Below are 23590 nucleotides of genomic sequence, written 5' to 3'. Positions count from 1 at the left end.
TTTCCCTGTAAAGTGCACATCAGTACAACCTTTGGGATACAGATGTTATGTGCTTCAGACCCAAAAACCATTTTAGATGCAAAACAAAAAATGAGTTTATGCGAAAAGAATAATCTAAACATAAGTTTATGTGGGAAAAAAGGTGTTAAATAAACTGCTTTTATTTCTATGCAAGTCTATCTTCCGGTGTGAGTGTATTTACCTTGTAGGTACACAGTGAAGCGTGGCTGCAGCTCCTCCCCCACAAACTAGTCAGCACTACGCTAATGCTAACTCAACTGCGGAACCACAGCAGCGACACAATCCCTTGCTGGTTGTTTGTAGGTTGAAGTTGAGGTGTTGCTTCAACGCGGAGGCCTTTGGACTGGATCATCGTTTTCAGCTTGGATAACTGAGAAGAGTGGTGCCAAGTTTCCAGTTAAAGTTAGTGTTAGCTAGTTGCGTCGTCTGGGAGCTAACTAACTGAGCTAGGCTTATTGGTATTCGACGTCAGTTTCAAAACAAAGCCCGCACAATCAAGAAATAGAGAGCCAGCTGTCACTTCCACTGTAGCTCGTTAACAGACAAGCTAGCTTCGTCAACAGACCCACGAAAACTGCTATATTGATCTACTATCTAGGACTCTTAATGAATTCATCGTTAACAGTATTTCGTCGACGTTCAGGTTAAGTTGGAGAAGCTGTCAACGGGTTTGGCGGTGACGCCGTTATACCAGTAACCTAAACGGACGTCAGAGATTGGGTTTCCCGTCGATAACACCAGATTCAGATTATCTCAAAACTTGGATTTCAATGTCCGAAAAGAGTTCATCGTCCGGTTCGGATGAAGACGTGGACCCGGAATCTGGACAGCCTGTGGAGCTCGGAGGCGTGTTAAGCAAGGCAAGTGTAGCAGATTTAGTTTGGATGCTAACGGTGTTGGTTTTAGTGAAGTTCGTGGCTTCGTGGTCATGATGAAGAATGTGTGTTGGCTGCATGGTTCAGCTAACTGTGTGTTGTGTGTTTTACAGTGGACAAATTACATACACGGGTGGCAGGACCGATGGGTCGTGTTGAAAAACAACACTTTGAGTTACTACAAGTCAGAGGATGAACGGGAGTACGGCTGCAGGGGATCTCTGTGCCTTAGCAAGGCTGTCATCACAGTAAGTATTAGTCCTAACATTGGGAGGGAACGTTGTTTTTTCTGCCATCTAAAGCACAAACACAAAGCAGAAAGAAACTTTGCACCTGTTCAACAATTCCGCTGTTTCATCAGAGATCTGCTGCTGAAGTTCTCAGTTTTGCTCCTGTCTTTACACTGAGAGCTTCTTTAATCCACGTCCCTCAGGGAAAAAGTTGCATTTTTTTTAAATGAAGCTGGCATTAAGATCACAGGGATATTAGACATTAGCATTTTAGCTAGCACAGCGCGAATACGTCCTTAAAGGCTATTTGAGCACACACTTTGGCCTTTTCCTTTATTGTAACCTGTAAGCTGTGACTATATAGTGTAGAGACTGAACTTGCATGCCTCTGGTGTTTGTAAGATATGCTGAAATCTCATAGTCTGGTTAAATATTCACTGCTCTCAGCACAGTGCCACCAAGTGCATAGGCTAACAAATGGGTTTGCTATGATTTGTTCAAATTTGTGCAATAGGATTATTTGATTTAGAGCCGGATTAAAATCTCAACATGAAAGCTTAGTTTTCCCCCTCTCTTGTAAAAATATTTATTTGTGTTGATATTGCATTAGTTCTTGGAGCTGCATGCAAGATATATTTTGTGAATTAGTTGTTGTAATCAAATCAACACATGTATGTTTTTATTATTATTACAAATGCCCCTTTATGATTAGAGTAGTATGACTTGCACAGCTGACTGCTCTCTTTCCAAAACCTCAGTCTCTTGAGACTGAGGAATGCAGGGAAAAAAAAGCCCTTTTTTTCCTACCCAATATCAGTGTGTAAGCCACAGTGTAGCTTTGGAGATAGATCAGACCTTCCTCATACCAAAGGACAGCATGCAGGAAATGTCGGTCAAAAATACTGTGGTACAGGAACTGTTCAGCTATCATTTCTCACATCAATTCAAACCCTTATCTAAGCATTTGTGTTGTCCAGACATTTGCATGCATTTATACAAAGCAATCTCAAAGTAAGTTTATATTTATTTTGGCAAATATTAACAAAAGTGTGCACAAAAAATTGTTTAAAACTCTGCCTGTGTTTAAAGTGAAGATTTCTCAGTCCTGTGTCCAGAAAAGAAGCATGTGCAGGATTGTTTTACAGCAGTGCTTACACAAGGGGAAAGAGAATGTTCCAATCAGACTGAAAGAGTTATAAACTTGACTGTAAAACAGAGGTTTATGGTCCGTGTCTGATACAGCACAGTAAGCTGGAAGATAGATTTCTCTTACTAGTAACAGTCAGGACTGAATGCCCTTGGTAAATCCATTGCTGTATTTACAATGATACCTGAAGGGAGAGGGACTATTGGAAGTCATGCCAGCCTCTTAAAGACAGTTTTTGCTTTTAAGAGTTCATCCTTGTTTGCATGTCTAAAAATCCTCTTTTAATATTTATATTAACATTAAAATGTCGCAACAATCTTGAGTGACAACAATGCCTCTATCCAGCATGAGACTTTGCGTTCAGAATTTAGGTGTATGTTGATGTTTTCAGTGGCAGCAAATCAGTAAATGAAATTAAAGTTTGGCAGAGTACGTTTATGTAAGTTAGCAGAGCAGCAGTCACCTTAATGGTGAATAAAATTAGAAGATTCAAGTCATTTCTCCTTGTGAACCTTTGCATAGTAGATCTCCTCTCAGCTGAGTGCAAATGGTCAAATTCCACTCTCAAAGGAAACAAGTGAATTCTTTGCAGCACGTGTTTGGGTGCCTAAGGCGGTCAACGGTTGGAGCTGGGTGGGGGAGTGTAATAGTTGAAAGATTCCTCCTAAAAGTCGAAGGAAAGGTTATGAAGACCCAGGTTCGTGTTGGAACAGACCATGTTTTGTTTTTCCTCGCACAGCTCTGCTGCGGTCATTTAGGGCTGGAACAGCAGACACAAGACATCAGCTTTCAATTAAAATTTGTTTATTGTGTGGCATGGTTTTCTGTGACTAATTCAGTCTGATTGAGTCCATGTGTTTTTTCAAGTGTGTCGTTACTAGTCAGCCAGTGCTTTCAACAAAGATGTGTCAGAGCAGCATCTTGCTCCTGTTTTCCAGTCATTTCGCTGAGGTAGAGGATTACCTTTGGTTTTCTACTAAGTATTCATGACCTCCTCTCTTTTTCTGCGCAGCCTCACGAGTTTGACGAGTGTCGTTTTGACATCAGTGTGAATGACAGCGTTTGGTACCTCAGAGCTGAAGATCCTGAGCACAGACTCCAGTGGATAGAGTCGATAGAGCTGCACAAGGTGGGTTGGTTTTCCCTTTTTCTTTAGCTGTTTATTTATTTTTGGCATATTCCCATTTGGCTTATTCTGATATTTCTTTTGTAATTTTGCTAGCATCAAGTTCATTCATAGAAACTTGAATCATTCCCTGTTATGATTGGGAATTTCTTTTGTGTGGTTGACTTGAGTTAAACAGATATTTTTTTCTTATGCAGTTAAAACCACATTGCATTACTACAATATTCACAGACTTGCAGGATTCAAGTTGAATTTGAGGTCAGTTTTTCTGGTTTTTGTTTTCCCAGGACAGATAGGAAGTTATGTGCTTTTTGTTCTGTGCGCTGGGTGTGGCAGAGCACACAATTTTTACACACACACAGAAATACTTCTTCAGTCTCGGAATGCAAGAAATCCGAGGAGTGAGGTGTCATCCTTTGCTATCGGATAGTAAGCTGCTGTTCTCTCTGCCAAAAATGTAGTTTGCAATGTGTAGTTTCAGAGATAAAGTATGCAGATCAGATTAGATAAGCAGGTTATTAAGCTTTTTTGCCAGTTGGGTAAGTGTCTGATAAGTCTTACTTCTATAGTGATGCTCAAAAAATATATATAATTGGCATTTGGCTAATTATTATAGATCCTTTACATTAAAAAAGACACTGTTGCTATGTTGATTTATGCAAGTACAATGTACTAATGAACCGTATATCTGCCTTTTAATATAATCAAAATGAGTATTTCTTGTTTATAAAATCTGTCTAGGAAAACATGATACAAAACAAAAAAATATTACTAAAAATGAGGGGGTTTTATTTCAGTTCAGCTTCACGACCATACTGAAATAAGAAATATTCATTTGTGAAGTCTGATGTTAATGTGCTAAAATTTATAATGTTCTGAATGGCTTTTTGCGAGAAATTCTTTGAAATTATTCTTTAACAAGTTTGCAATATTTGATGTTTATTCCTCGTTGTTATCTAACTTGCTGTGGTGATTTGATTTGGTGTGCAAAGAATCAACATTGTAACAGATTCCAGCAATGTAGAAAGGCTTTTTTTTTTTTTTTTTACCTGATTTCAAAATTAAGTAAAAAGTCCGCTTGTTATGCTGCTTGTTGGAAAAGAGGTTTGTAAAGAGTTTAAAGACAGCTAATATGATTGTGAAATTTTATTTTATTCGTAGAATTGCTGATTCTTCCACAGCAATGACAGAAATTGGCAGCACCAAAAAAACCCAAATTATATTAAGATTAGACAATAGACATGGCTGCAATATTAAACTTTGATAACCAATAATGACAATTTTATTTTTGATATTGGAGAATAAAACTAGGTTTAAAAACATTAATGAATTCATTTATTCTGTTCAAATTGAATATATACACAACTGAAAGGTTTCTTGTGTTGCTTTAATCCAAAATCAGCTTCTCTCACTGAAATAATAATAAATTTATCTCAGCAGGTTACATTCACATGTAAACTATTTAGCATCTTATTGCCTCTCACATTCACAGCAGATGCTAACAATTGTCAGTGCCACCGTGTTTAAAAAAAAAAAAAAAAAACAACAACAAAAAAACAGAAGATTTTCCTCGTATAAACATTATCATATCCTTTTCCTGAACATAGTGGATGCAGGAAAATCTTCCCAACCAATTCTTTTATAATTCTTTTTTTTTGTTGTTGTTTAATCCTTAAATGATACACTTTTGTCGTACATTAGTATCCTGTGTGAAAACATGGATCAAATTATAAATATATTACAATTTACAACTGTCTCCCCACAATATTAAACTAGTTCACCATGCAGTTAATGGGATCTTGTTTTCAATGATCTGTTATGTCATGTTTAATTTGCCACGTGAAGAGCAGCATCCTTGCAACACAAAGGGAAAATGCACACACACTGGAAATTAATCACTAACCTGCTTCTGTGCTTATGCGATCTTCTCTGATTTTGTTACTGCTGCTGTGTTTCAAGTGTGGGTGTGAGTAGCTGCAGGTTTCTGGCCCATTAACAAGAGAGTGAGAATATTTCAGGGTTATGCCTGGACTGAAACCCACAGTAACCTCCAGTGAGGTTAATACAGCACCACCTGCAGCATCGTTGTAGGCAGTGTATCCGTGCTGCTCCCAGTTGGACAAAGACGGACTTGCACCAGGCATTTCTCACATCAAATTTCTTTTTTTTTCCCCCTTCATATTATTTTATTAAAACATTAATCTGAAGATTGTAACTTCTGTTTTTAATTAGTGAAAGTATACACTATACTTACTCTGTTGCCTCCAAGTTCTAAATTATGTTTTTGCATAAAATTTAATTAATATATTAATCCTTATTTTATTGCTTGTTGATGTACTGCATAGTAATCTTTATTCACAGTTTTTGCACACCAGGTATACATCATGCCTTCTTATTTGCTGTCAGGTTATTGGCAGTAACTGCTATTAGTGTGCTTTAATATGTGTTGGATGAATAGTGAATATGGCTTTAAAAAGCACATTAGGTGTCACTTTTTAGAGAAAACGACCATCTTTTCCTAATTCAACAGGCGTCAGTTTGTTGAGGGGGAAAAACTCTTTTGTCAAAGTCCATTTGTGTTTTTGTGTGTGGGTGTGTTTTTGTTGGCGGTGAGAAAAGTGCTAAATGTGGTGACGTTAAGTGCAGCTCCTGATGGATTCATTTTTTTTCTCTTTTTTTTTCATTATTTGCATGTTTTCATAGTAACAAAAATCATAGCAAATGCAAAAACAAACTTGATTTCTGAGAAAACTGATGTGATCTTCCACTAATTAAGGTTGGTTTAGGGATATACATGTATCTGAGGGAAAGAGGGAAACACCTTGTGTTCATTTGTGAGATTTTTCACCACTTCTTTATATCATTCAAGGGAGCAGTTTAAACATTGGTGGTCCAGAGTAAAGGACCAGCACCAAGGGGTGAAAAGAGTTAGGTAGACAGAAATAAAGTATAGGATCCAGACAAATGATGCCCCCTTCCTCCTACTCTGTCTCTCTGTCTCTTTCTTCTGCTGTGTCATAATATACAGTAGACTGCTTCAGTCGCCCACCTTTTCAGTTCTTTATTGGTTTATCTCAAAAACGGCTCCAGACAGCACTCTCCTCTCTCTCTTTCGCTAATTTATACATGCATGCACCCATCATCCTTACTCCACTCTTACTGTCTTCGCCGCAAGCTCTCACAGCAGTGATGGATGCCAGACAAAAAGTCGGACGAGAAGAAAAGGTTTCACGTATCGGGGTGTGTAGTCTCTTGGTGTATGTTTGTAGCGAAAGTGGAGTGCATGTCAGTGTGTGTATTTTCGAGCCAGTCTGTGAAAGCGTGCAAACCAGATTGTAAGCAGGTCCTGCTTTGCTTGCCAAGGATTTACAAGACTCCCTCTTTCGACTCAGTCTAGTTTTCTGCTTCAAGGAGCATCTAGTGTCTGCCTCTCCTCCAGCTGCTGTGAGGCAAATGGCTATTATTTTCCCCTCTTCTGTGCTTCTCGTGCCGCTGTGTTCCTTCACATGATGAGCTAAACTAAGCCTGTGCGGCTTCTCTTCTTCACATCCTCCTCTTCCCTCTTGTTCTCTAGTGAACTGTGTCCAGGGAAACGGGGAAAACTGGATTAAAGCTTCTGCATTATCAGATCAGAGTGTTGGGGGAGCACCTGGCCATGTTGGGGCCAGCAAACCGCCAGGACTGCAGCAGTGCCCTGCTCTGCTTTGGCTGTTGGAATGGCCGAATGGTGGGCTTATAGCATGTTGGCATGCTGCCTGTTTACTTTCACTCACCCCTAAAATTTTATCATCAGATGCTCATGTTGTGGAGTGATTGATCTCTATTGCTGACATATTTTTCCTGACCATTTACTAGCTAAAAATTACATTTTTATTTGCATGCGATAGTTTATTAGCATTACTAATAAGCATTTCATGTTAGTAACTATACTGTAACTGATGCTGCATGGTTGCATGCTCAAAGATTAGTTCCATTGAAAGATTGTGGTCAGATGAGTGGTTTTTGTAGGGTGCCACGATCAGTTAGTGTACGCTCTTAAAGCAACAAAAGCCTGTTTCATTTGTCATGTACGCGTGGGTATTCAGTTTTGCATGGTTGTCATGCCAGGTGTGTGAAGGTGGCAGTCTCTGGGGTGGTGACAGATTGGTCTGCATCACTTTAGTATGACACAAGTTGAGTTAAGGATGGAAAATCTGTAATGTCAGAGTGGACAAAAATGATTCATAATAATTTGTTTTGTGTGTGGGTCCTGCTGATGCAGCCACCAGTAGTCCTTACAAATGCAAATTGTCTGTATAGAGATGTTAAAAAAACAAAAGATTCTTCTGTGAATCCAAAACAAGGTTTTATTGTTTAATGTTGTGTGATTCAAAGCAAGCAGAAGATAATGTTTTTGGTTTTAAATATTTTTCATAATGTTGTTAATAATAAAAGTTTAGTTTCTGTAAATGTATCTCATATATATGTTGTATAACAATAGGTGGCATCTTTTAGAACTAACTAGTAGTAAGAATTTCATATTAACCTTGGGCAAACATTAATTTAGCAGTGTAACTAGCTAACCGTTGAAAAAAGCTAACACCTAGTGAGCAGTAACTCTACATAAACACACTCCTTGTGTATTTATTTTTATAAGAATGTAAATGAGGACAATATAGTTAAAATCTGAATTACTAGTGCATTAAAAAATGAGCCAAAGCCAACTTTGGGAAATAAAAGTTTAACAAAGTTTATTGAGGAATTCTTCCTTGCTGCTAAACAAATCTGATTTACGGGTTATTTATTAATATCTCTGAAGACACCAGGTACGGTGCACAGCTGAAGTGATTTTCTAACCACAGAGCAAAGTTCTAATATCCACTGGCTTGTATGTAAAGTTGTGCAGTGCTTTAACACTTAGATTTACTGTTTACAGTGCTACAAAATGGAGAGTGTCTCTTTTAAATTATATAATGGTACAAACGGCTCATTGTTTTCAACAGTTGCTTTGACTTTAGACTTTATGTGTAATTTCTCCTGCTAATGTTTATTCATGAAGTTACAATTATTAATCATAGCAAACATTTTTGCTGTGCTGGAAACTAGCACATATAGTACTTCACCAAGAGAAACACTGTTCTATGGGTCAGAAACTTCTCTTGCGTTGCATTGAATTACTTTGGTTGTTATAAAGAGCACATTTCTTCCCTTTTATTTCCTCAGTTTGTGTACATTTTTCTAGTCATGCGCTTCCTACAAATTTGGGGGGGGGGAAAGTCATGTTACTCGAAAGGCTGGTTTAGTCACGTGGCGCCTGCATCAGGTTGGTAACGCTGCAGGCTCTGCGTAGGTCCACAGTCTCAACATGCACCTTTTCAGACCTGATGTGTATCCTGGCTATGTAAATGCAGCCATGTGGAAGGACTCTATTGTGACTGGCCAGAGTGTGATTACGTCTTTCCAGGTGTTTGGGTCTTGTCACTTCCTGAATGCCATTGGCCGTCTTTTTTGTTCTAAAACATGAAATACTTGCCGGAAGTGAAGCGAACCATCAGAAAATCTCCGCCTTGTGAAGTTTACCAATAAAAGCCCTGCTGCGACCTGCAGGTCTGGAAAAGTCATGACACTTTTACCCTAAACTCCAGTTTAAAGAAACACTCCATTTGCATCAGCAAGTATATAAATCTACAGTATATAAACCAGCCTTAAGTGCGCATTTACACCAACATAGTCTGGGGAACTTGGTTGGATTGGGCGGAGTTTAAAGAAAGATTTCACACCTTCCTTTACTTTTGTTTGTGTTCAAACTGCACTTCACTCAGGTGGACCAGACCACCTGGACAATGTCACATAGTTGTAACTGTTTGCTACGAGGCAAAAACAGTGTTGCTGTGTTGCGTTTTTTCTTTTTGTGTTCGCTTTTATTGTGAAGCCTTGGAAGAGTATTTCCAAAGTTTGCTCTTATTGCAAGGAAATTTCTTGCCATTGTGCATCCTGGGCAGCCAGTCAGATATTTTTCTGCTTTCTTCTTGATGCTTTATTGCATCAATAAGAAGGACCATTGGCAAGGTCATTTTCTTTCATTGAAATTGCTGGATTGTCCATTAGCAAGCAAACCAAGACCCCTGACTTTCAGAAGACCAGAATTGGCTACTTTGGTCTGCGTCAGAGTCCGGTTGATGTTCACACTGTGTCAAACAACTCATACTGCCCCTGGAAGTGGTCCATAGTCCATTTAAAGCAGGCCAAACATTATCTAATAAAAAATTCATCTCATAAAGTTTTTGTCACAATAGTTGCAAGATTGCATAAATGTTAATTCATCCTTTAACTAAAGCTCAACACTCAACTGATTCCTTGTTCACTAATTGGTCCTCTCAGTCGATCACTATGTTATGATTTGAGAGCCTGTGGCAGAGGAATGTGTATGCGGTGTCTCTCGAGATTGTCACCTGATTCCCTCTTCAGTTTGTTCACTGTTTGTAAGAAATTCCTCTGCATTCCAGCTGCCCTGCAGAAATGGCTCGCAGACTTCTGGTAATTTTGTAATCAAGAGGAGAATTGCACACAAAGCCGTGACTAAACCCAAGCAAATAACTTGAGTCATAAAACTACTAGCATGTTGGTCTCCTGCTTTACATGTAAAATATTTTAACATTGCTGTAATCCAGAGGATAGGTGTGCATATGTTATATCATTGAGATTTTTTTGTCCTTTTATAGATAAGTGTTAACAGCTCCATGTGGGACAAACAAGAATATTTTGCTTTGATGTCAGTGTGTGGTTGTGCTTACATCATGTGTCATAAAATCCTGGCACTTTGCTTAGCTGGCAGCTGCCTAATAGAACAAATGTGCTCACAGCCACTCCCAAATGCATGGTCAAGCCTCTTTGTTGCAATGTAATTCCAGGCAGTATCCTGCATGGTTCAGAGTCCAAATGAACTTTTCTACTAATGGCTATACTTGTTCTGAGTGAAAATTTAGCTGCACAAATAGCAACAACATGAAACACAACAATAAACCGATAAAGTAGGATGTATCACTTCTGTGATTCTCTGTAATGGCCATGACCTCTCACCCTCTTGTAAGATTCACATGATCTCATTTCTTATGACATCCCAGCTGCTCAACTTCTATCATGCCGTTGCCTCTGTCAAGTTTCATATTATCACAGCTGTTTGTTTGTTTTTTTTATGTCTGTTTGTTTGAGTCATTAAAATAAAATTTAAAATAAAACAGAGATCAGAGATTATTGATATGCAGTAAATGCTGTCTGTCAATGCAGTACGCTGCAAATTCCTGACCTGGAGTGTGGAGATATGTCATTTATGTGAGTTTTGGGAAAGAAAATACTGTTTGTTTGTTTTTTTACCAAAGGGCCAAGCAGCCTGCAAACAGGCAGATTTGTCGTACTATATGTGCAAAATGGTCTTGAACACATAGTTATGATGGCAGAAACCAAATCCTTCCTTCCTAGATTTTGACTATTAATGATGATTTTAAAATCCAAGCACAGTGTACATACTGGCAAGCGGCATCAGTGTAGTTATAATAGTTTTATTTCATGTTATAAAAGTTGTTTTCATTTCAGAAAGTTGCAGTTCAGCCAGGTTAGGGGCTGGACATGCCCTTATGTATGGTTTTGAGTTTTGCCTGCTTAAGTGATCTGTTCTTGTTCAACATATCTCAGTGATGGTGGCACTAGAAGTTCTCCTATCTAGCTTTCATCAGACTCATTATTATTTGGCAGATTAAACAGTTTCATATGCATCCATTTTGATTTTCTGTTCTCTTCTGCTTTTTCCTCCCTCCACTTCAACTGGATTTCAGGCTGAGTCTGGCTATGGTTCAGAAACAAGTCTGAGGCGCCATGGTTCCATGTTATCTCTCACCTCAGCAGCTAGTGCCTTGTCTTCCACATCAACGTCCTCCTTTAAGGTAATGAATAAAGCCTGTGACTGAGAGAAGTTGTGTCTCTTAAGTGATTTAACAGGCTGTGGAAATGGCTGACTGAAAACATTTAGCCAGTTAAATTGTTTAATTGTGGTGTCAGGGTTGAAGCTTTTTAGCCCAGATTACATTTCAGCTTATCTGCAGTAAGATGTCTAGTGTTAAGAACTTGTATTTCGTGATTATCTTTGGCTAAAACAACAAAATCACCTCCTGAAAACATTTGTGTAGATTGTTTTTGTTTGTTTGCATGTCTTACACCTCTGTTTCCTTCTGTTCAGAAGGGGCACAGGTTGCGTGAGAAGCTAGCAGAAATGGAAACCTTCCGGGACATTCTTTGCAGACAAGTGGACACCCTTCAGAAGTATTTCGACTCCTGTGCCGATGCTGTTTCTAAAGATGAATTTCAGAGAGACAGAGGTAATCAGAGGCTTTGATACTCCAACACAGTTTTGCATATTTTTCAAATACTTAAATTAAATCATAAATTGGTTTTTAGTTGATCTTGCTCAAAACTATCAGTCATATTTACTTCCAAAGCAAAGTCTTTATAAATGTTAGCTGATTTACTTGTTTAACTTGCATGTATCTGCTTGAAGGGCATTTTGTGGGTTGTGTAACTTGAATATGAAAGGCAGAACCTTTCCTTCTTTCATATTAAATGTACATTTTTTCTTTTAAATGAATATTACGTAAACATTCATTTAAAGAATACATTTTTAACAGTATGCAACATTGCTCCCAAAGAGAACAAGGAAAGTTTATGTGCAATGATTTGCACATCAGTTCAGCCCAATATTTAATTAGGTCCTTGGAAAGATAATTTACCAAATGTTGAAATTATGAAACTGTAATTATTCCAGAAATATATCCTCATTTTACAGTTGATTGCAGCTACCACTCAAAATAATTCTGGATTGGAGGGATGCATTATATCCATTTCTCTTTAGTCTTTTAGTTTTCCTGTACCTTTTGGGATCATTTTAAAGCTCAGTCTGCACAATCTGACACAGCATTTTCTTATTAAAAGAACAAATTGTCATTTAAATGTTTGTAATTTATTATCTCAGGAAAAAAATGGGATTTTGGGTTGCTTGTTGTGATTTGATATGGATGCAAAGGATTCTGTTTTTTACACACTCTCATTAGAGTCTCTGAATCCTGAATGGACTCTTAAGTCATATTATGGTAAAATATATGGTATCAGCAAGCAAATTTTTATATATTGAATCAGTATATTGTATCATAATGAAATTTGTGATTTGTATCCCCATTTTACTTAACCGGGGCAAGTTACCCAAAGTAGTTGTAAATATTCCATCAGGATTATTATTGTTTGTTTGTTAGTTAGTTCAGCCTGTCCGTAATTTTTGTGACACTTGCTTTGGTTTTTAATACAAGCTATGCATTTAGACTACTCACAAAAATTTTGGGGTAATTGTCATGTAAATGCCAGAATAAACTAAAATGTCCAGTAATGTCCTGTGAACTTAATTTGACTTTCTCTAAAATTTTGAATGCAATTGTAGAAGCGTCCACTGCTTAAGTACACAGCATGCTGTTCTCTAACAAGGTGATTAACCACAAAAAAAACCCTAAGAAGTGTCTGAACTATGAATCGACCACAAAATGTTCTGATTTAATGTCACCTTGTATCTAAACAGTTCTCTTTATCATCCTGTTCACATGTTGACATAATCAGTCCTAGAAGACACTAACACAGGCAAGTTATTGCGATGTTGGCATTTTTATGTTGTGGTATACCCACTGGAGTTGTTAGTTTTTGTTTCAGTGAATTTTCTAAATTGAAAGAATTACAGTTTCATAATTGTCTTTAATAGTCTTGTATTCATGCTGCATCAGTGTTGCATCAACTTATTACATTTCCTGTATATTACGCTCCATAGCTGAATATCCTTATCTTTTTGTGAGTAGTGTAAAAAGCTGTCTATTTTTCTGTTATTTGAAACAAAGAGGATTACAGCTATTTTATTAAATATAAAATTTGATTAATTTACAAATTATAACTTTATGGAAATTAGGTTTCATTCATCTTTTGCCCTTAAAGGTGGACTATGTAAGATTTTCAATATTTAAAAAAAAAAATAAACTAATAAAATAACTACAATCATAATTAGAAAGTTTTTTGAACATGTAGGTTCCAGTCTGTCCATATTTGATGCGTTATTAAATTACAAGTTTATTTAACGACAAATGACAATGATTTACTGGTAGGCAAACATTTAAGAAGGGTGTTTGTCATTAATTAAACTTGTAATTTAATAACACATCAAATATGGACAGACTGGAACCTACACGTTTGAAAAAACTAATTATGATTGTAGTTGTTTTTTAGTTAATTTATTTTAAAAAATATTGAAAATCTTACATACTCCACCTTTAATTGTCAAATTACTAACTTCTCTTAGTGTATAACCACACCTTTTGCCTCGACTAGTCGTACATATATAAAATTAAAGTTTCTTTTTTTCCCCTCAATGTTGTGATGCACAAAACAGAAATATTGCTAAGGAATCTGTTGCTTTTTTTCCGGTAGTTGAGGAGGATGAAGATGAATTTCCATCCACTACAAGATCAGATGGCGAACACAATCACAACAACAATGGCAGCAAAGAAAAATGTGAGTCTATCTGCATTGACTTTCAAACCTTCATTGTTTTATTTAAGAATTTATTTGGAAGGTTTAGTAGCTTTTTTTTTCTTTTTTTTTTTTTTTTTTTATTAAACGTAAGACTTATAAATATTCATGTTACAGTCAAGTCCAGAAATGGCCTAAAAGTCACTTATTTCTTTGCTTCTGTCTGTGCCAGTGTTTTCTCCTGCCAATTCCAAAGGTATTAATGGGATTGACTTTAAGGGTGAAGCCATCACCTTTAAGGCCACCACAGCAGGCATCCTCTCTACTTTGTCCCACTGCATTGAGCTGATGGTCAAACGAGAAGACAGCTGGCAGAAGAGACTGGACAAGGTAAAGCACTTGACACACCCCTGGTAGAATACGTGACATAATTTGTCAGATGAGCAGAGTGGGCAGTTTTATGTGTGGGTTTGTTTCCTGCCACTGCTGTGTGAAAGTGTACCTGACTGCAGAGTCCTCAAATAATTACTTTTTACTTTGGTGTGTAGGCAGCAGTTTTGGGTGGATAAAAACAAAAATGTTGTCCAGAATATGAAACAATGGATACAACACAATTCCTTAAGAGTTAATTAAAAATGTTGTTGCTTTTTTATGCTTCTCAGTCCTTTACTGTTGAAAGATTTCTTTGAGTGTGCCTTGACATTGTCAGTTCTTTATGTTCAATTGTTCATAAGCTGGTGTTTTGGTTATTCTACTCCATCCGTATATTTCAGGAAATGCAAAGGTTCTGGTTCTTCGATGACAAATGCCTTCAGCAAAATGTTCTGCAGTTTAGCTGCAGGTTAAACAGCCTGTTGCAAATGCAAACAGTGTGATCCAAAAAGGGCCAATAAATGCAGCTCTCTGGCAGCAGTAAAAACAGAAAAAAAAACTCTTCAGAGTTGCTTAAAATTATAGCCCAGGCAGCCAAATAAATAGACGATTGAATCATTAAATGTGATGTAACAGCAAAAATGACACAAATGTTACCCATAACGAGCTTTAACCCTTTTCTGATCCGGTGTCTTCAGTTCATTAGTAACTTGAGTAATCTGCGTCTTTAAAGGAGTACTTTGCCTTGTCATTAATGTTGTCAAACCAGTTTCTCTCTTCTGTTTTTTTCCCCCCCGTGTATAAGGGCGTGCCACCAAACCTGTAAAACTCAAGGAAGCCAAGCGCAGAAGTGCCGTCAGTTAGACTTAAGTGAATCTACCTCAGACATGTCTGTGTTTGGCTATGAGTGTTGAAGTTTAGTTGCTGATGCGAAGCAGGGAAATAGAAATAGGACAGAACACAGCTTAAAGGATTTGCAAGCCTTAGAATTGTACAGAGAGCATTAAAAATGAACAGTCGGACTTCATGGCGCAATTTGTGGAAGCCTTCAATACAGCGGAGCACAGAGCTGCTCAAACACCAGACACAAAAATGGATACCCTTACAGAGCCACAGTTTCCACAGTACAGTAGGTCGTCGTTTGTTTGTGTAGTTGTTGCTTCTTTTTCTGGTACTGTTTGGTTTCATTGTCTGGATTCCTCCTAATTTATTGTTCTTTGGAAAACATATTTGATTCATTTGAAGTTATCCTTTTAGCCACGCTCGCTTTCTTGCATTCTTAGATGACTTTACCTAAAATAGTTTTGCTTTTTAAGTACTTAGCTAAGCCAACAGCACACTTAGTTTTACTTTTACTCCCATAAAGATAAAAAAAATACTTTTATTTCTGTTTTAACAAAATTAAAAGTTAACTTGAGAACAAGCTGCAGTACTGAAAGTAACTATCTGTGAAGTATCAGTCTGTTGTGAGCTCTGTTGTGAAATCGGTTTAACTGTGAACACAGCTGATTCATAGTTGGGTTTACATGAATTTGAAACATGCAGGCCTTTGTTTTCATTGCTTTTGTCCTGTACTTATAATCTGTGATCTGAGGAACTGAAACTGTACCAGAGGGGTGAGGGGTGATGAGCGATGATTTGAAGCTTGATAAAAACTGACACAACTACACTAATCACACTGTGTGTGTCTATGCAGGAGCTGGAGAAGAGGAGGAGAGTAGAAGATGCCTACAAATCTGCAATGAATGAACTGAAGAAGAAGTCCCACTATGGAGGCCCAGACTATGAGGCATGGCCTGATTAATTAATAGAATTAGAAGGAGACAGAATTAGAAAAATAAGGATAAGAAAACATGGATTTCGTGACTTTGTACCATCATGTGTCGTTGTCAAGATTGTTATCATATGTTGTCTACAACCCTGACAACACTTGTTTGTGCTTTACAGGAGGGGCCCAACAGTCTGATCAATGAAGATGAATTCTTTGATGCGGTGGAAGCTGCGCTGGACAGACAAGACAAGATAGAAGAGCAGGTCTGATCAATATTTAAACAAGCACTGTTTTTTTCCACAATTAAAATAACTTTTCCAGTAGGGGTCTATAAAACATTTTTTTAACCACCTCTAATCTTCTACTGCAGTTTCTTTGTTAAAATGAAAAAGATGCAAAGATGTAAACTTTTTTGTTCACATCTGTGACCGGCGGTCTCTTACTGAATGTATATGCTGCCTTCCTCAGTGCCAGTCAGAGAAGGTCAGGATACCTCGCCTCACTCCGGTTCCTGCTGGTGATGCCTTTTCCACCATTGGTACACACCGATTTGCAAACAAGGTAAGCAGCATGTTGTTTTGTTTTTTCTTTTTACTGTATGGTTAACTTCCAACCAGAGGACACAGTACCAGTAAAATTTTAGAGACTTTCCCACTTAATCCAATGGGAAAGTGTGACCAAATGTTTGACTGGTACTGTATACCATCTGTACATGAGCTGTTTCATTGCCAGCTTGTGATGGCATCCTTTGATCTGTTGTCGTCGGGTTTCTTTCTGTTTTGTTCTTTATTCTCTTCTCTTTCAACTTTATCTCTGCTGTACAGCCCCATACCTATTCTTCCTCCCAGTCTTCCATTGAGCTAGTCAGCGCTTCAGATGACATTCACAGATTCAGTGTCCAGGTACTGTGTTTGGTCTGTTGAGCGAGCATGTTTAGGGTGATGCAAGTGCCTGCTGGTTTTTACTGTAGATCAATACAGCATGAGCACATAGCATGAGAATGTACAGTAACCACTTTCTCCAGCATTTCGCAAACATTTTTTTCTTTGAGGAGTACATCACAATCGGTTTTTTTTTTATACAACTGGTCAATTTTTTTTGTTCTTAACTTTAAAAAATATTTCCAAAGTGAACAAGTTTTCCTCATTACACAACAAATCTCATTATGTATATAGGAGCTATTTTTCATACTGCATGACTGAAACCTCTTATTTTTCCACCTCCTCCTGTTCCTACATCACTTAACTTTCACAGCATGAGCAGGCATGCATTTAGACAGGCTATGTACTGTGTTCTTAGGATATTAAATATAACCCTCAAGCAGGTTCAGATATTTTGTATAAATCGGATTACTGCCAGGTTTGTGTTTGTTTTAGGAATTCTTAAAGTTCAGAGAGAGAAATAATTATTTTCCTATGCTTTCTAAGAAATGATAAGTATACAAAACAAGTACAGGTGAAAAATATAAGGATTGCTCAAGAGTGTGGATCATTAATATTGACCGTAAAGTTGCTAAATATAATGTGCTTCTTCTCCCCCTGAACTCTACCTTTTTCTAAAGCTTGTCCTTCCACAGACAGGGGGACTTATAGATTGTGTAACATGACTTTAATCAATATCTCTCCATTTCTCAGGTGGAAGAGATGGTGCAGAATCATATGACTTATTCTCTTCAGGACGTGGGTGGAGATGCTAACTGGCAGCTGGTAATAGAAGAAGGAGAGATGAAGGTGAGTTCTGGGGAGACGGGCTGCTGGTGAATCATTTCCCCGAGCTTCTTAGCTGTGAATATTTAAATTACTTTTTTTTTTTTAAAGTTACTTTCGCTGTCATTTAACCTTTTCTTAATGGCCCTAAAGAGAGGAGTGGTAAAGTCGTCTTATAACCCATTATTTTACGGCATAATATGACAGTTGTTGTTTTGTTTAGTTTTTTCAGCTACTTAGACTATTTAAAGATACTGTTGTCATTTGATCCACTGTTCATTTTATTTAGGTTTACAGGAGAGAAGTGGAGGAAAACGGTATTGTGCTGGATCCTCTTAAAGCCACTCATGCTGTAAAAGGGGTAACAGGACATGAGCTCTGCCACTACTTCTGGGACACAAATGTCCGAATGGACTGGGAGAGTAAGTTTATAGTTTCAGGAGACATCATAATATCCACAATGTTTGACCTTAGTTTTAGTGTCATGACCCGACTGATATGAACTCTCGCTCCCACAGCCACTATTGAAAATTTCAACGTTGTGGAAACACTTTCTGATAATGCCATCATTGTTTACCAGACACATAAGGTAGAACTAGATATTTCTTAAACATGTTGCACATTTGATCAGAAATGTTTTGGAGCCTCTTTGACCCCAGGTGAATATGTGCGGTTGTGTTTCAGAGAGTGTGGCCTGCCTCTCAGAGAGATGTACTTTATATGTCAGCCATCCGGAAGATCTTGGCTATGAATGAAAATGATCCTGACACATGGCTGGTCTGTAATTTCTCTGTGGACCACGACAATGCTCCTGTAAGTTTTACACACCAGTACATCTAATGTTATTACCTTAAACCTGCCTCACTTCTTAGGACCAGTACCAGTGAACTGAGAGTCATGGTGCAGTTAAAATATGCTTTAAACTGGGAGTAGACTAGTTTATTTTAAATGGACTGAGGTTAAGTGGAAAGTACTGCCTCTGACCAGGTCTTCATTTAAGTCCACTCATTTGAGTTTAGCTTATTTGTCCATTATTTAAAATACAGTATCTGAGTTAAAAACCAAACATTCATCCCAGCTAGCATCTCATCAAGTTATTAAGTTCATGTCCTGTGATGACCAAGCTCTGTTTTTGCTCCTAGGCACAATTACTTTTAGTAAAACTTAGAACTTAGTAGAACTACATCCTTATACTGTGAAAACAGGTTTACTGACATTGCTACACATATGTCAACTTAAACTGATGAATGTTTTCCTCTCCAATGACTGGTTGGGATGAGAAAGTCTTCTACTAAAATCATGAGTGGAAGAAGCTGGAAGTTTTGTCTGATACCAGGAGAAGGACATGTATGTTTTGTGCAGAATCAAACTATCAAATTGTTTTTGTAATTCATCAGTGTGTGATATTTTTTGGGCTACTGAACGGAGCAACTGTCTGGCTCTCTACAGATATACATTTCAAAGCCCAGCGTCCATTGATCCCATGGAGATAAGATATTAGCTCGCATAACATGATTGACTTGGACATTAAACTATTTATGTTCAACTAAACGGAGCTGGTTGGATTTTTGATATATTTCTGACAGAATTTAAAATTAGAATAAAATGCAAGGGAACAAAATTTGTAAGACTGCATTATTTGAACAAAATGTTTAGGAAAAAAATTCAGTTTACAAAAAAAAGAACTAACACAATCCATGTTGGACGCGCATGCACTATAGATCCCCATCATTAATGTTCTGCTAAAAAAAAATTGACAGTTTAAAAGTAACATTTCTCAAGTTTCCAACCTTAAAACCTCAGTGTTACTGACTCATTTTGATGGCACAATGACATTCATTACCTAACTTCCTGAACCTGTTGTTTTCCTGCAGCGTCCCGAGGCTGAAAAATGCACTTTGCAGATTTATTTTCCCAGCTCAGGACTCACATCACAGCTGCATTTTGCTTTACAGCATCACATCATACACCAGCTGCTGAAAATAAACACATTATCCATTTTTGAATGCACACCATTGTTGATTAGGAAAGAAATGGAACATTATTGGGAGTTGTGACGTACATCTGTGTATGTTTTTAAAGGTGAATTAAGCTGGATGTTTCTTAAGAAACAACATACCAAATCCTGTTTTTAACCATTACATGTACTTGATGATATATTTCTCAGCAAAGAGACCCTCTTGTCTTAGTATTTGGACTTTGTGTTTTTTTGTTTTTGTTTTTTTACTTTATTTTGACAGTGATGGTTTTGGTTAGCAGTGTTTGTGTAGATAGAAGCCACTGGCAGCACATTGGTGTGTGGGCTTTTACACCCCCGTCTCCTCTTCCTGCTGTGCTCTGTTGGTTGGTCCCTTACACACTCAGGCTGTCAGCAGAATGAGGATTTTGACATAAAATGATGCAATCTGTGGTTGTGTGGAGTTTATTTTGTTGTATTTCTGTGCTTAAGAACATAAGCAATTCAAAATAAGATGTTAATTTGTCTCTTTAAGTCTTTGTTCCAGTAGCAGCAGCTATAATATGGTAGCAGAAATTGTTCGACTGATGTGGAAATTTTATAAATGTGTTCCTACCTCAGCTTGCACAACATTTAGCGTGTTTACATGACACTAAGAATAAATTACTTTATGGTGTTGATCAGGCCATAAAAAGACTTCTGAAATGCATGTCAACATGTTAACCAACCAAAATGATCCAAATAAAAGCTCCTCGAGCTGAAGTAACATCTGGGTCATGCAGTTTGAGTTTGATGCACTCAAATAGACTTGATCGGCCAAGTTTTTCTCCACCTGCTCCATACTATCAAGCATAATCTGTGTGTGATTTAAAAAAAAAAAAAAAAAAAGAATTCATAACACCTTAAGTACAACAGTGACTTCCAAAGGCTAAGGGATGCTCTAAGATACTTGTTTCCCTGTTTCTACTGAAAAAGCCCTTTTTTCCCTCATGGTTCCTATACTGCACGACTCGGATCAGTGAACTAATTAAAATTATAATTGTTAACATATTTTTCTTAGTCTGCTTTATAATAGTTGTCTATTTCACAACACTGAGAGAGGGAGCACACAAGGTAACAACACAGGTTGTTACATTTTCTTTTGTTTGTTATTTTTCTATTGTTTGTGATATTTTCATGTTGCATTGAGTATCTAAGAGCTGTTGAAATCTATTTGATGTGTCACAGAGTGTAAATGTATATTTTGTAAGGTCTGTGTGGGTAAATGGAAGAACAGTTTTTACCTACTGACTTGATCCACCATGCCAAGTCTGCTATAAAATAACTCTTGTTATCTTGAGGATTTTTATGCATTGATGTCTTTGTTTTATTTTCAGCCCACAAACCGATGTGTTCGTGCCAAAATCAATGTTGCCATGATCTGCCAGACACTGGTCAGCCCACCAGAGGGTGATAAAGAGATAAGCAGGGACAACATCCTTTGTAAGATCACATATGTTGCCAATGGTAAGTGCCTTTCTGCTTCATCTGGTTTTGATCTCAGGATTTATGCCCCAGGCAGGGTCAGCAGCCGGAAGGGGGGGGGGGAGCCTCTCTGACTTTATCAGTACTTGAGTAGTTAGTCTACCTTTGTATTGATCTTCAACTTAAAGTGAAATATCCAGGTTTCATGTTAATATGCAGGAAAATAATCAAGACTGTAGATGGCAAATGGTTTGCTGACACCAGAATGACACCAAGATCATGTATTTGTGCCTCTTAGGTGCCAGTTTAGACTTGTACCGCTTCCCTCTCACTTCCTGTAGACAGGGAGATTTCTGACATACAGCTGCGGAGCTGAAGGGCAACTACAAACTTGGCAGATTATTGGAATATATTTGGCTGGGGTGGGACCCCCCCCCCCCCGCACGCACACACACACACACACACATCTCCCAGGACTGATGCAATGTGGTTTATGATTGCTAGTTAATAATCATCGAGCACAGTTTCCTGATAATTACTCTCTATGGGACTGCAGTAAACCCTGGAGGATGGGCTCCAGCCTCTGTCCTCAGAGCCGTGGCCAAGAGAGAGTATCCCAAGTTCCTCAAACGCTTCACCTCCTATGTTCAAGAAAAAACCGCCGGGAAACCAATTCTCTTCTGAAAGCTACGAGGTAACCAGGGACCAACACACATTACTTTGAAGTGAGAAAGTAGCATTCGTACAATTGTTTTCTTTTCAGTTTTTTATATTTCCTTTAAAACTTTGTTTCCGCCTTGCCTTTTTCAGGAGGGACGTAGTTCAGCATTGAGCAGACTCCCGATGACCGCATGACATCTGCCATACAGAGTATGCTTTAAACATCTGCAACACAAGCAGGACGTCATCCCACATACCACCGTTCTGAAGATGAAACTGAGTCTACAGCTTTAATGCATCAGTGGTCATCAATACAACCATTTTAATGACCTGGCACCATTTGTTTGTTATGAAAGTACATTTTTGTGTAAATTCAAGAATTTCATAAGCAGTTTTTGAGATGTTAGTCATTTTTTTCCTTTTTTTTTTTTTTTTTTTTTTTTGTAAATTGTTTTGTACATTTCATATGATTACATACTTCTTGAGTTTTGGGGTGTGTGTGTGTGTGGAAAGGGGTGGGGGGGGGCTTTAATCACTAGTGTTACAGCTACTTGTATTGCTGCTGCTAAAGTGACTACCATAAGAGAGGAGAGTAGATATTCCTGGACAACACTGATGAGGTGAGGTAAACTATCCTCCTTTCTTGCCTTCTCCTGTCCTTCTTGTGATGACTCATCTCGGTTTGATGGGGGGTCAGAGCCTAAAGCTTTGAAATCTTTATATTTCTAGATTGTTATATTAGAGCACCGTGGACACAATGTATTGTACAGAGAAAACAGATAAAGTTTTCAGTTAGTTTACCAATGTGAGAAATGTGAATTGACTGTTAAACGCTTGAATTTGATGACAGCAGTGGGCTGAATAAATGGGAGATTAAGAGAATTAGCGAATTATCTCTTTTTGGACCACATGTTTGACACAGCTATAGATGTGGTCTGTGAATGCTACGTCGTGGTCAGCAGCATCTGTCTTCAGATTTTGCAAGTGGCCAGCTGTGGTGTCTGATATTTGGATTCCTCTCTTTCATTGAGAGATGAGTAGATTCATTTAATACATCCGTTCTGTTCTTAATGATCTTCGGCCTCTGATGCAGCAGGAGAAATACTGTCCTTTCATGAGTGCCAGATTTGTTCATATGAAGTGTAAAAAGTTGAGAATCGTATCATAAACACCTGAAGCTCTAAGTTGCGCATTATTTACATTTCACACGCCACACTACAGTGCGGTGGTCTCCTGCCCTTTGACTGATAAACTACCCCCAGAATGCCTTAGATGCCAGGATGAACCTTAAAAAGTCCTGGATTTCTCTACTTTACAGCCACCAGATGTGCATTTATCAACACTGAAATGAAGCATGGGGGGAGGGGTGGGTCAGCATTTCACATAATCTTTACCTCATGATTTAAACTTCCTTCAGACTGCGTTTAAAGCCATCAAAAACTGGGATTTCTGCAATCAGTTGATCTGGATAGTGGAAAAGATTCACCATCACTTTCATAGCTCTGAGTTTTGGAGGTTTTCTGATCGTTTTGCTGACAACACAAAGCTAGATCTACGCGTAATGTCAGGCAAAGAATGCAGTGGGTGTTTTTAATTATATTTTGTCAGTAATCTACACACTTTGTATATTTCTAAGTTGTACATCAGAAATGTTATTTGCACTAATTGTAATGCAATTTGACAATGTTCTGTAAATTAAAATGATTACACATTAAAGTGGAGTAAGTGTAC

General features: G+C 37.9%; 1 protein-coding gene across 2 annotated transcripts; it reads left to right on the top strand.

Moving 5' to 3' along the window:
• Window positions 1–304: 304 nt before the first annotated feature.
• Window positions 305–22238, top strand: LOC306764757 (ceramide transfer protein-like). Of its 2 annotated transcripts, none has more exons than XM_079251992.1 (18): window positions 305–881; window positions 1010–1144; window positions 3286–3402; window positions 11211–11318; window positions 11612–11750; window positions 13888–13971; window positions 14162–14319; window positions 15998–16090; window positions 16249–16335; window positions 16541–16633; window positions 16897–16974; window positions 17707–17802; window positions 18068–18200; window positions 18297–18367; window positions 18463–18591; window positions 21112–21241; window positions 21756–21893; window positions 22010–22238. In XM_079251992.1, the coding sequence occupies exons 1-17, from the start codon at window positions 792–794 to the stop codon at window positions 21881–21883; spliced, it is 1869 nt and encodes a 622-aa protein (XP_079108118.1). In that variant the 5' UTR covers window positions 305–791; the 3' UTR covers window positions 21884–21893; window positions 22010–22238. The 2 variants fall into 2 exon arrangements, with proteins under 2 accessions (XP_079108118.1, XP_079108119.1); XM_079251993.1 differs by having other exon boundaries at window positions 21756–21924.
• Window positions 22239–23590: the final 1352 nt, after the last annotated feature.

This window comes from Telmatherina bonti (assembly GCF_933228915.1).
Source record: "Telmatherina bonti genome assembly, chromosome: 13".
Taxonomy (NCBI): Eukaryota; Metazoa; Chordata; class Actinopteri; order Atheriniformes; family Telmatherinidae; genus Telmatherina; species Telmatherina bonti.
The sequence above is the reverse complement of the archived record's forward strand: the minus strand, read 5'-3'. Positions and strand labels throughout refer to the sequence as shown.

Excerpts from the sequence above, each read along its gene's own strand:
- LOC306764757 (XM_079251992.1), top strand. The coding sequence starts at position 792 with ATGTCCGAAAAGAGTTCATCGTCCGGTTCGGATGAAGACGTGGACCCG. Across the intron at positions 11,319-11,611 it reads CATCAACGTCCTCCTTTAAG|AAGGGGCACAGGTTGCGTGA; the intron begins GTAATGAATAAA and ends CCTTCTGTTCAG. Across the intron at positions 16,091-16,248 it reads ATGGAGGCCCAGACTATGAG|GAGGGGCCCAACAGTCTGAT; the intron begins GCATGGCCTGAT and ends TGTGCTTTACAG.